The sequence below is a fragment of the Semicossyphus pulcher genome, unplaced genomic scaffold, assembly GCF_022749685.1.
Source record: "Semicossyphus pulcher isolate SPU_LCO1_2020_fin unplaced genomic scaffold, fSemPul1.0.p SCAF_6, whole genome shotgun sequence".
Classification (NCBI taxonomy): Eukaryota; Metazoa; Chordata; class Actinopteri; order Labriformes; family Labridae; genus Semicossyphus; species Semicossyphus pulcher.
The window spans coordinates 7,827,805-7,840,619 of record NW_027211737.1 but is presented as its reverse complement, the minus strand read 5'-3'; the positions used below and the strand labels follow the sequence as shown (position 1 = coordinate 7,840,619).

The following is a 12,815-nucleotide window of genomic DNA, read 5'->3' as shown; positions in this document are numbered from 1 at the left end:
GGAGGGTCAAGCTCTTTGGGCTAATTACAAAAGGCCACTGCTTCTCTACATGGCAGTCAGCACCAATCAGAGGCCTCGAGTAAAGTTTGGATGGCTTGTTTTGTTGTTGCGTTGCCATGGCTCTGAGAGGCAGCTCTGTGTTGTGAGAGCAGACCAGCACTTAGAGGAGGGAGAAGGAGGGGAAGAAAATGGCTTGTTTGCTGCAAAAACTCTGTATCAACATCTAAACCTGACCTTCAAGTGAAAACGCTTTGGCCTTGCAAGAATAAACCTCCCCAGTCCGTCGTCTTTCTTCCATAAACAAGAAAAAAACAAACCAAGCAAGTGTGTTGACATATTCTGTAAATGTTTCTCTTTATTTGTAAGTAAATGCAAAGTCCTTGCAGTTGATGCATTAAATCCTCAATCAATTACACAACAAAGGTCATATTAGCAGAGGCTGATTGGATCAGAGTTGTTCATAGCAGCAGCGATATGCAAACACAGAGAAAAGAAACCCGCCCGAGAATGTGTGTTAACATCCGAAGACCTGTGAGAAAGGCCGGAAAACCTCACGAATACAGTCTCACTGACTGACACAGTGCTGGTAAATAGACAGAGCTTTTTAAATATGAACAGGAGACAGAAGATCACCATGCATTTATTTACTGCTGCTGCTCCATCCTCATACCTAAAGGATATGAGAGACACCAGAGAATATGCCTTTTTTTGTTCTTTTTAAATCAAGCAGAATCATAGTGCTCATTTACATAATCAAAATACATTCTTAGAAAAGATCGGAGTTGTATTCTTTATACTTTTTCTTTGAATATATATATATTATATTATATATATATGTATGTATGTATAGAAGCTATATATAGAAGCTATATCTTGTATCAATTGTTTTTGTTGCACATTTTACATCACAGACATTTTCTTGACGGCTCTCATTCCAACTAAACTAAATCACACAGAGGAGACATTCATAGAGAATGAACAACACTGGGAACCAATGGGAGGTGCCCATTTTCCCCCGGCAGTAAAAATAGCTGACTCAGAAAAAAAACAAAAACAGAAAAACATTTTCAGCAGCTCTTAGGGACGTTTGAAAATCACACTGAAATCCGTTAATCATGCTGACAGCTATCTTTAATTTGAAAGACAAAGAAAGGGAACAAACAAGCTGACAAGAAAAGCATCAAGTTACTGCAGTGTGTGATCGATAAACAGAGTGGCCCCTGCACAAGAAATTCAAATTACAACCCTGACTCATTGGAAAGCAGCGACTGACCACAGCGGCAGTGTGATCGCCTCGTGTCCCTGAATGAAAAACTTCACTGCAACTTAAAACAAAGCTGAACTGCAGAGATCAAATTAAAGCCACGTGGGCAGTTTCCTGTCACTGAAAAACATCTCTAAGATTAAAGTCGCAGGCTTGTGTGACTCATAGAGCAACAAATTCATGCTATTTTAATATCTGACCAGTTAAACAAGGACAACAGGCAGAATAACCATGTGAAAACACACACCTGAGCACATGCGTTTTACACCCACTCGTATGGAGATGCGGACTCTAATGATGAAGTCACAGACACATACGCACACACACACACACACATCCGCGCACACACACGTGCATGCTGATGCTACTGAGCAGGTGTCAGGTCACAGTGAAAGGGTGGCGCGTGAGCCGCGGGGTCGCTCATAATCATGCAGAGAGACGTAAGAGAGAGTGAATGTGCTGTGTGTAGGCAGAGGCAGAGAGTTAATGTAAGGCAAGAGGCAGAGGAGATATGATGCTAACAATGCTAATCTTAAAAGCTCCATTCATTCATTGTTATTTGTTACAGAGATACTTTATTTTTTAAGGAGTAGTTTGACCTTTTGGAAAAAATTACACTTATATGCTTTCTTTGTGAGAGTAAGATGAGAAAATCGCCACCACTATCATGTCTGTACACGTGACCAGCCGGTTAGCCTAGCTTAGCATAAAAACAGGGAACAGGTGAAACATCTAGCTCGGCTCTAACCAAAGAAAATGGAATCGACCGCTTTAGCAGCAAAAACAAGATGCAAGAGTCACCAAAAGCATGTTGATTATGGTTGTAGAGAGGGAATGTAATATTTAGCTGTTGCAATTGTTATGCTAAGCTAGCTTTAGATTTAGCGATAGTGCACAGCAAAATAAAAATCACCTCACAAATTGGACTTCCTGGAATATATTACATGTCTTAACCATAGACTGTATAATCAGATGGACGACATGACAGCTCCCTAAAAGTGAAGCCAGACCCTCGCTATCGCCCCCTGCTGACTGGCTGCAGTATAGCTCATAAAGCCCGCCTCCTCCATGTTAACAGATGGGACATGAGTCAAACTATAAAATCAAAATACACGCCAAATAAATTTTTCTCAAACATGGTTTCTGTCATTAAAGTTAGTTCTTATCATGCTGATTTACGTCCAAGTGTTATTTTTCTGACAAGTTTATTTATAATTAGTTATTTGATGCTGTCAAAACGATGATTGACAGCTCTGTTGACATATACGGCTCCTGCAGCCGATCTGTTCCGGGTGAGCAGAGTAGAGGAGGAACGACGAGAGGAAATGTAACTAAAACAATCACTAGAGTCACAAAGAAGCTGTTCTGCTGTTAAACACGCCGACGAGCGATATCTTTGCCGTTTTATTCTGTAAATTAAATGTGTGGTTTGGTTCAGAAGTGGCAACAGCGGCTCCACCCCCGATCTCTAGCTCTCTCGAGCTCCGGCTCCTAATGACGTCACCATCGCAAGATGGCAGCGCCTGTCACGCTGGGTATTTTGGCTTCAATTTCGTACAATGAGAGCAGATGGAGACGCGTCGTCCATCTTTATATACAGTCATTGGCCTTAACAGATGCCTAAAACAAAATGCTCCACCACCACAACCCTTGTGTTCAAACTTTTTCAGTCTGAATCCCCGCTAACCGTAGCTCATATTTACCATACAGATATGATAGTGATGTGAACACTCTCATTTTATTCTACAAGAATTAACTTAATTCCTAAATGGAAAAAAAGTCCTTGATAAAACAAATAATCCAAAATGTCCGTACACCATGACTACATGATCAGACATGATTAGACACTGATCAGTTTTCTTCTATTATAATCACCACATTAAGACTTCCATATGTGAGACTGAGAGCCCTGAAGACGTCCAGTCATTAGTTTGATGAGTAATTGATTAGAGTTTATTTCCATATGTACGAACTGTGTGCTGGGTGGGCGCCAGCTGGGACAAACATTACGTTATGTTATGAGAAAATGTACAGGCCACTAAAACAGAGCTGGCACAGAGGCTGATGCATTCTGATGGTTTGCCAATGAAGAGCTTAATAACATGTTTGTTGAGGCTGTGACAGAATCGCTGTTTTCATAACTCAGGGTGACCTGTCAGCACGCCAAAATTGTTCGCAAGAAAATCAGTCTTTCGGTTTGTCTGTCTGCATGCCTGTACATCTTTAATATATCTCTCCCTTTTGTAAACGTTCCTGAAAGCTCAGCCTTTGATAAAAAAAGAAACGCCCCTGATCAGCCCTGATTCTTTCCTTAAACGTAAAGTCGACTCAATTCATACTTCAGAAATGTCTGTGAGTTTGTCGATGCCACACGTTTCCTCACAAATATAAAACCTCAATAAAAGCCTTTTAACTGTAACAATAACACAGAGTACATTATATTTCTCGAGTATATCATTGTCTTGGTCATGCATTCACAATGAGGCAGGTCATTACACTAGGTGCACACATTATGAATCAAAATGATCAATTTATCATTTTTGGAAGTATCATCAACAAGCAAAAAACAGAGTCTCAGAGAACAGAACATTTCCAACTTGCTACAGACAAAATCGCAGAGCCCAACAGAAACATTAAACTGGTATAAAAAAAGAAAGAAACCCATTTTTTTTTACAGTACAAAAATTGGCACAGTATTCTTTAACCAGCGTCGCTGTGTCCTCTAGAACGGTTGTTTTCAGAAACCCCCGATTCGTAGACTTACGAGCAGAAAACCCTGCGAGAGAGAAGACAGAAAGACAGACAGAGAAACAGAGATATGGAAATAGACATGTTACAGTCATTACTCATCCAGCGAGCAGGGGCTTTGATGGCCAAATGTGAAATTCAAGTGACAATCCACACAGGAACCATCGTCTGTGATGCATTATGTTGGTGCTTAATGAGCCATAGTGGCTATGTAGGGCCCTTGTTTCGCTCTCATGGCGAGGGTATATGAAGTGTCTCATCTTGAAATGCACAAATAACGGCGGAAACAACAACAGAAATGGAACAGAGCCACTCGCTTTCCCTCTAATCCTGTTAGTTTAAAGGCTCTTCTCTGCAGATTTCCATGGTTACAAACTCTGTTTTCATCTCAAACTGGGGGTGATAACACTTCGGCGTCGCCAACAACTACAGGTTGCAGATTGGAATTGGATTTATCCAAACGTCTCTTAGAGATAGAGCTGCTCTGGTAATCTCACAGGCTGAGATGAACCTCAATGGGCTGAGCCAAAACAGTTTTGTTTTTTTCTTCTAAAGTACGAGCTAACCAGCTGGCAAATTGGAGCGACAAAGAAGCATCTTTGGTAAAAACAAAAAAAGATGAATAAATGATTGAACACATCATAGATCTCAAGCCTCCCACACGGTTCAGGGGTGTTGCAGATGAGACAAGTGAATAATTCTTCTGTGCACAATACCTTAACCATGCCTCCCAAAATCTAGTCACACACAGACAGACTAACAATGAACCATTGAGTAAGGGGAAAGGATTATGTGTGAATTAAACGAGGAACAAATGTTTTATTTTCTGGTTGAATTTCAGAATGAGGTGATATTTTTAAATCCCAAATATATTTCATGACTGAGTCAGCTGGTTACAGAATCAGCAAAGATTAGTATAGCTACTGAAAAGACCTCAAATATTAATACATACAATTTATAAATTAAGGCCATAACAGCATTAGACCAAAAGGACATTGTTTGACAGTTAAAGGTGTGGTTTGTGATTCTAGAGGTTTGTTGGTATTTGAACTCGACAGCCAAACAAATAGGAAGCTCGTGTTTTAAGACGTATAAAATGCTCTGCTTGTAGCTTTAAATAATAATAATTATAAATTGTGTCTGATGTTTTTTCTGCAAAATACGTTTAATTACCTTATAAAAATCCTCCCGAGGCATCACCTCCTTCTCCCACATTAAAAATTCCTGAATCTGCATAGGCCCCGCCCACTATGTAAAAACAAAACACGTCTCTGCCATCATTTAGTGGCAACTTGTTGAAACTTAGCGAGCTTGAAATGTAGTTATTAGTAGTAGTAACGTTAAAGTTAGTAGTCAGTAGTTACAGCTGGCTCGTGCATCGCCGAAGTGGTTGCCATAGGTTACACATAATGATATGCATAGCGTCACTCCGTCCATTAACAGGATTGGCTCCTTAGGTTTGTGACGTCTCAAACCTGCCAGTCTAAAAACGTGTTGTTCAGCCTGTCCTTGGTACACTGCAGTTTAAAAGCAGACAGGCCCAGCCATGGAGATGACTGCTGATGTTGTCCCTGATATGTCTTGTAGCACATGAAGAACACCACATGGAGATGTTTACAAGGTTAAACACTTGATTTCCACTGGAGGGGTCTTTAAAGGATGCTCATTGCCAGGGAAAGGACTCTAACAACTGGGCAGTATAGCAGATTATGAAGTGTGTGTTGCCTGAGGGTGAGTTCGTCTCAATAAGGGGACGTATAGCATAGTATAGTGAGGGGACGCAACATTGCAACACTAATGTTACCCATATGTCAAGCAGAAAGTGAGCAACCTATGCATCAGCCTTAGGCCTTTTAACTCACAGAGTTCTGTCCACAGTTGGAAAGCCTAATCAATGTTTACACGGCTGATGAAAACCCTTCTTCAGTTTTTGCTTTCTTATTTGTTCCCTCCTTCCTGATTAAACAAAAATGTATTTTCATGTGAAAGAATCTGTCGCTCTCGCTCCTACTAACACCTATCCCCTCAACCTACAAAGGGTTAACTCAACCAGTGAGATATATCTTTAATTACAGACCTGCCTTGAAAAAGGATTTTGTGTGTATACATCCAATCTGTCATAGGGAAAATCTTTAAGGTGTAGTAACACCTAGTGAACATGCTGCACATAGAAGACACACATCACTTACTCATCTGAGTCCTTTTTGCTCTCCTCAATGTAGGCGATGGACTCTGAGCGCAGCCGGTTTGTGACCTCGTAGGTGCGCAGGGTGACACCAAAGATGTCCTCGTGGTAGCGGTTCTCATCCTGGATACGGTGGGATCGTCAAAGTAAACAAAGGATGGAAGGAAAATGTGAGATGGATGTATCTACCAGTGAACAACAGATAGTGGTAGCTAGCTGTCTAAATGTTCACCTTTTCACCCACAAGTTTAGTCATGAAAATACAGTATGTCAGTGTGGGTGTTTTAACCTTTACTTTGAACCGTTTTAGCTTTCTATTTTGTCAGCTGACAGATGTTGCACGGTTTCTTATCTCTTACCCGAAGCTTGCTGATGAAGAAGCCAGCATCCTCCAGGGTCATGCTGCCCTGCTGTTTGATGATCTGCTGGACAGTCTTAAGAACATCCCCGGCCATTGTGACATCCCCGCACACGTAGATGTGTCCCCCCTCCTCCCTCAGGCACTGGTACACCGTCTCTGACAGCTGCTCGCGCAGTACATCCTGTACATATTTCTGACAGAGAGGCAGAGGAGGAATGATGAGTGCGCTTGAAGAAGTGTGCGAAAAGTAGGAAAGGACACAATGTAAAAAATACATCAGGAGACAGTTGACAGATAAAGTAAAACCAAGGAGAATTTGCAACTGAAAGACTGTTGGCATTTCCAGGGACTAAGTACGTTTTTAGATTATTAAACAATAATTAGGAATTTGGAAAAAAAAATCGAACCACATAATGTCAATCAGAGTGAGCAGAAATAATCTAAAGCTGTGTATTTTACTCAGCCTTTCCTCCACTTTGTGATTTGAATTCAAACCCACCCAGCGCTCCATAGAGAGCTGGGACGAGCTGACTCATCCACAGCTCCGGACACATTCGCATTTGTACCTTTGGTTTGCCGGGCTCTCTGGAATAGGCCGTGTAGAGCTCCTTGAACACCTCCTTGTTCTTGGCCTGGATGGTCTCCTCCTTGTAGATGTGATCCATCTCAGACTGCCGGCAGCCAAACACCAGGATCATGGGGCACAACTCGATCCCTAAACGTGACAGGCAGAGAGTCTTTACTGCTCTGATTGGTGTTTCAGCAGTGCTGGTTTGTGCATTTTTTAAAACTCTGACAGGGATTTGCTCTGAATTCCATTATTACTCAGAGGTGCGTATGACGCCATTCTAACTGGATGAATAAATGTAACACCTTGTCCTGGATATTCTAATAATCAGCCATCAAATTGAAGATTCTGTCTGCAGGTTCCTGAGCAGCATTTAAAATCCACTGCAAAGCTTCTCTATGAAACAGTAATGAATATATCTCTGAGGAGTAAGAAGAAAACCAACCATTGTGTTCAAGGTCATATAGTCTCTGCTGCCAGAAGCTTCTGAAGGGGGCGATTCCAGTTCCTGGACCGACCAGGATACAAGGAGCCTGGTTGTCTTTGGGAAGCTGGAAGGATGGTGCACTAAAACAATGGATACAAACATTATTGATGTTGAAATATCACAACAGTGACTTCAAAGCTTGTGGAAATCACTTCAAAAGGAATTGTTTGTCTCTTTTCTTACCTCTAAAGATCAGTTAGCTTAGTTCATTTATTATAAAAACCATAAATGAAGTTTTACAACTGGTTATGTGGCAGGCTGGTAGAAGTTACTGGTTTCAAGCAAAGACTGTATAAAAAGATGGACGACATGACAGCTCCCTAAAAGTGAAGCCAAACCCTCTCTATTGCCCCCTGCTGACTGGCTGCAGTATAGCTCATAAAGCAGATAACAGATGGGACATGAGTCAAACTATAAAATCAAAATACATGTCAAATACATTTTTCTCAAACATGGTTTCTGTCATTATAGTTAGTTCTTATCATGCTGATTTATGTCCAAGTGTTCATTTTTCTGACAAGTTTAGTTTTAATTAGTTATTTGATGCTGTAAAAAGGTTGATTGACAGCTCTGTGAACGTCTGCTTCAGACCAACACAAGAAGCTGTTCTGCAGTTAAACACGCCGACGTGTGGGATCCTTGCTGTTTTTTTCAGTAAGTTAAATGTGTGTTTTGGTTAGCGGAAGTGGCTACAGCGGCTCCACGCACTGATCTCTACTATGCAACTCTGGCTCCAAATGACATCACCATAGCAAGATGGCAGCGCCTGTCACGGGGGCTATTTTGGCTTCAATTTCGTTCGATGAGAGCAGATGGAGACGCGTCGTTCATCTTTATATACAGTCGGTTTCAAGCAAGAAATATTCCAGCACATATTTGATGGTGATGTCTTTTCAAACATCTGTTTTGGTAGAGATTAAACAAATAAGAAAAACATATTAATCAGGTATCTTGAGAGATGTTAAGGTAGACTCTTTTTTACCTTAGCACAAAGACACACTAACGGTTTCCCTGTTTCCAGTCCTTGAGCTACTCTAGGTTAGCCACTCACTGGTGGTATCTTTGTATTTAACATTACAGACTTGAGTGCTGTATCAATATTCTCACCTAACTTTGCAAGAAAGCCAAAAAGCTTATTTCCCAGGATAATTTTTTTATTATATTCTACCGTATTTTTTTTACCTCTTATGTACCACAACACTGATTATTCTGACATTCAGCAAAATTCCTCGGAAAACCTTGATATTTACCTTCGGACAAAACACGGCACCATCTCCCCCTTCTCTATCCTGTTGAGCCACGATGAACACACTCCATGGTGGATTGGCCCCTCTCCATCTGAAAGGGATTATTACCAAGCAAGCACTTTACCTTTTTCTCTCACCGCCGCCTCCCACTCTCTCTAAGAGCACAAACTAACAGCAACTAAGAGTGGCCTTAACACGCTTCCCAAGGATAGGGCCATTCTTCTCGCTCTCTCTCTCTAAAGGGGAAATTACAGTAATTCAACCCCGGCTTTTACAATCACTGTAACATGTTTGCACAAGTTCACATTACACGAGGGAAAATGGTAGTGATGGGATGTGGGGATGTTTGCTGACTGCTCGACAGGCTGAGAGTGAAGCTGGAGATATAAGAGACTCTGCACTTAAACTTGCTAATGCATTTTATGTACTTTCAGATTTTGGAATACCTGCAGTGTTTTCTCTTATGTCTGTTTAATTCACCTGAATATAATCTGTTAGAGATACAGAATCTTCAGAAGCAGACTGGCTTTCCACTCAATTTTCTCTAGACCATTTTCAGAGAGGCTGAGTCATTTGACTTTTCAAGTCTTTGCAGCAACCTTGAAAACACACAGCATACTTTCATAAACTGAACCAAAGAAAAATGTACATATAGGCGCAGTTGATCGCAATAAATGTCAGACAAACAGTTACCCATTTAACACCCTAAAAAGCCTTATGGAAGTTCATCCTCCCGGTCATTCAGCCGACCTGCAGCTACACCTACACAGCCTTCAGCCTCAGCCTCAGAGAGGCGTAAGCTACCGCTCAGCTTGGAAGGAGCAGTTCTACTCAAAATTAGTAACTAGGTCCTAACCTCTGGCGCGGTAAGAGACCACAGCGACGGTGAGGTGGATCTCTCCTGGGTGCAGGTCTGGAGAGGAGCTGATAGAGTAGTAGCGAGGCTGCAGCAGGGGCAGCTGGGTGAGCAGCAGAGTGGAGGGCATCTGGATGGAAGGGAACTCCTCCAGCACCTCCACCAGCGTCGGATTGTTGTACCACTTCCACTCCTCGTATTCCTGCAAGCCCTGTCGAGGAGAAAGCCGAGGTGGGAATGAAAGTTCAGGTGAATATTTATTAGATTTCCATCTTGGTGAGTTACTTGTTGCCGTTTTATTTACGAATCCACCAAAAAAAATGGAGGATGGTTTCCTCTTTTGATCTGTAAATATTTCTGAACTGGAGAGCAGAAGGGAGCCCCAAGCGGAGTCATTCACCATTCACTGCCCAACTGTTTCTGTGTGTCATCACTGACATTTGGACGTGATGAATTTTGAGCACTAAAGAACTTTGATGTGTTCCCTCCTTGTGCTTTGTTCTCAAGCTGCTAATGAGCGACACAGCGCCCATTAAGAGCGAGGTCTCCATCCTGAGCCTGGAGCACTGTTTTAAGCACCGCATGCACAATTAGCAACATTTCAACAGCAAAAGTACATTTAGCCCTGGATTTTTCAACCTTGATAATCAGTTGGGACTTTCAGACACTGATGAAGTTCTTTGATTAAAACAGTATCACAGATGTATAAATATCTCAGAGAGGGTAGGCGGAGCTAAGCGGCTGCTTTTCCGCTCTCTACAAGTGTTGCAAGTAAACAGTAATCTACTATGGCTGAACAAACAAAGAAAAGATCGATGACTACAGATACAACTTCAACAATAAGTGAAAATCCAAAGAAAAAGAAACAAACTCGACGCTCAGATGAAGCAAACAGTCTAAAAAGGAAAGCGACCGTCAGCGAGGAAAATCAAGAGTTACAACCGGAGCCAACCGTGGACGTCACACATGCAGCACTGTCTGGATATCTGGGAAGTGTGCTCCTGCAATTACCATTTATCGCCATAGGTGCCGCCAAAAAGAAAGAAACTGAGATCTTCCAGATTACCACTTTAAATCTAGTTTGAGGCTCTTTGGAGATAAAAAAGTGAATCAGAAAAGTCTGCTGATTAAGACCTAAAAAATTGCTTTGATGTATTTAATGCATACAAAACTAAAAATTATCTGCAGTGCTGACTCTACTGTACCGCATCTTTCTCTCAATTCAGAAGCCTTCCATCTTTTTTTAGTGACAATGATTCGATGTATAAGCATATGAGTCACTGCTTGGCCTCAGCCAGCCTTTTCCACACATTGACAAAAATGGAGAGTGAATTGTGGGAGGCACTGCGAGGGGGGGTGGGGGTGGGGGTGGGGGGGGGGGGGTGGTTCTGGGTTAGAACGACCAGCGGCTTTAATTTGGCGCCAGCTCCCTTCTACTGTACGTATTTCCATCAGTGCAAAGTGCATCAGATCTGCTTTCAGACGCAGAAAGACATCTTGCATGTTTTGAAAGCAAACAAGGTGAATGTGTTGGTTATTATTGTGCCTTTAACACATGGTGACTTTTTATATAACTGTGGTTTGAAAAGTGTTTGAAGCGTCTGCATACGTTTGGCTCAGACATGGAAAAAAGAATAGAGTTTATTTTCGGATATTGCCTACGCACATACATCGCAAATCCCCCATGTTTCTATTACCGAACCAAGCTAAGCGCTCAGTGCAGCAGCAGCAGCAGCTCAATAATTCTAAAGGTCAGTGTTAATTGTAAGACTAAGAACGAAGACTAAGTGAATTTACCTTACTGAGGATCTCTAGTTTCTTTTTCTGTTTGTCATTGGTTGCCAGAGCAGCAAACTGCTGCAGCAGCACAGGACTCGGTGGGGTGGTGATATCCAGGAAGTACTGGAAGGCCTGGTTGATGGTGCAGGGAGGGATACGGGTCTCATTTGTCCAGTTGCTGATTACACCTGCGGAGAAGAAGAAGCTGCATTTATTCATATTTTATATTAACAGTGGATAATTTACTGTATTCACCATCCTGTAAACTCTTATTAGCAGGAAGCCATTTATAGTGATGATTTAATGTGTAAAAAGGCAATTGTTGCAGTGCTGTGGTCCGGCCTGGTCTGCGGCCCAAAGATAAAACAAATAAATACATGAAAGCTACAAACAACATGAATGTTTATGTTGAAACTACACCTGTCATAACAGCTTTGAGATGGTTCCACCAAAGTTGCAACAACAAATTAGGAAATAAGATCATTTGCTCTTCTGTTTTCCTGACACTAAAGTCATCACAACAACTCTATACTAACACCCACACATGAGCATGGTACAGCTCTAAGGGACTCATAAGTGTGTTTGCAATTAGTGAGAAACAACTACTTGTGAAACATCAACACCATTTGACATAAGCATGTAAACAATGCCTTGCAGATCGCTTTTGTGAATCAGTCTCATGAATCAAGAGGAAGGTCTGTATCAACAGAAATGAAATTCTTTTGTCTAGTAGGAACACTAATGACTGATAAATTATTCCTGAAGAGTCTCTAAATGAAAGTGATGCATATAAAGGAAGCTAGATTATATTGGAGGTGTTCCTCATATTTCCCCTTGTTTTTTAATTTTAAACATTTATTCTGTATTTATGTCTAATTCCAATTATGTTAAACAGAGCCTCTCTGGCAATGTTAAGCAGTATATAGACACTGAATAAAATGGTTTGGGGGGGGGGGGTATGTCACCGTATGACGTCACAAAGTGCAGCGTGTAGAAAAAACAGTGTGAAACCTGGCGTTCACAGCAGCCTGCAGACTGTGCTGAGAAGCCTGGGGATTACTCCAACATACTTTAACCAACAGATCTGAAACATCACCCGCGGTTAGTTTCGACATCCAACATTCTAACATTATATATGTCTTAAAATGTGAAACAGCATAATACCCCCTCTTTAATGTTATACTGTAACACATATAATGAAGGCTTGAGCAGATACAAGACCTTTAAATTAATTTGGCATCAACTCCTCATTTAAAACATCTATTGATCTAATAACTTCATGAGTTTAAAACATCTTTCAACTCACTTTGTGGATATTTG

The 12,815-nt window shown here is 41.4% G+C and overlaps 1 protein-coding gene across 1 annotated transcript in view; it reads right to left on the bottom strand.

Annotated features, from left to right (window-relative positions):
* Positions 1 to 334: 334 nt before the first annotated feature.
* The window catches only part of nos1 (nitric oxide synthase 1 (neuronal)), a 44,458-nt gene continuing 31,977 nt past the window's right edge, over positions 335 to 12,815 (bottom strand). The window contains exons 22-29 of the mRNA XM_069682412.1: positions 11,514 to 11,683; positions 9,717 to 9,927; positions 8,864 to 8,951; positions 7,572 to 7,693; positions 7,125 to 7,273; positions 6,557 to 6,751; positions 6,202 to 6,320; positions 335 to 4,040 (exon numbers count right to left, since the gene is read on the bottom strand). Of these exons, the coding sequence (XP_069538513.1) occupies positions 4,025 to 4,040; positions 6,202 to 6,320; positions 6,557 to 6,751; positions 7,125 to 7,273; positions 7,572 to 7,693; positions 8,864 to 8,951; positions 9,717 to 9,927; positions 11,514 to 11,683 (1,070 nt within the window). The 3' untranslated portion in view covers positions 335 to 4,024. The remainder of the gene's footprint in view (positions 4,041 to 6,201; positions 6,321 to 6,556; positions 6,752 to 7,124; positions 7,274 to 7,571; positions 7,694 to 8,863; positions 8,952 to 9,716; positions 9,928 to 11,513; positions 11,684 to 12,815) is intronic.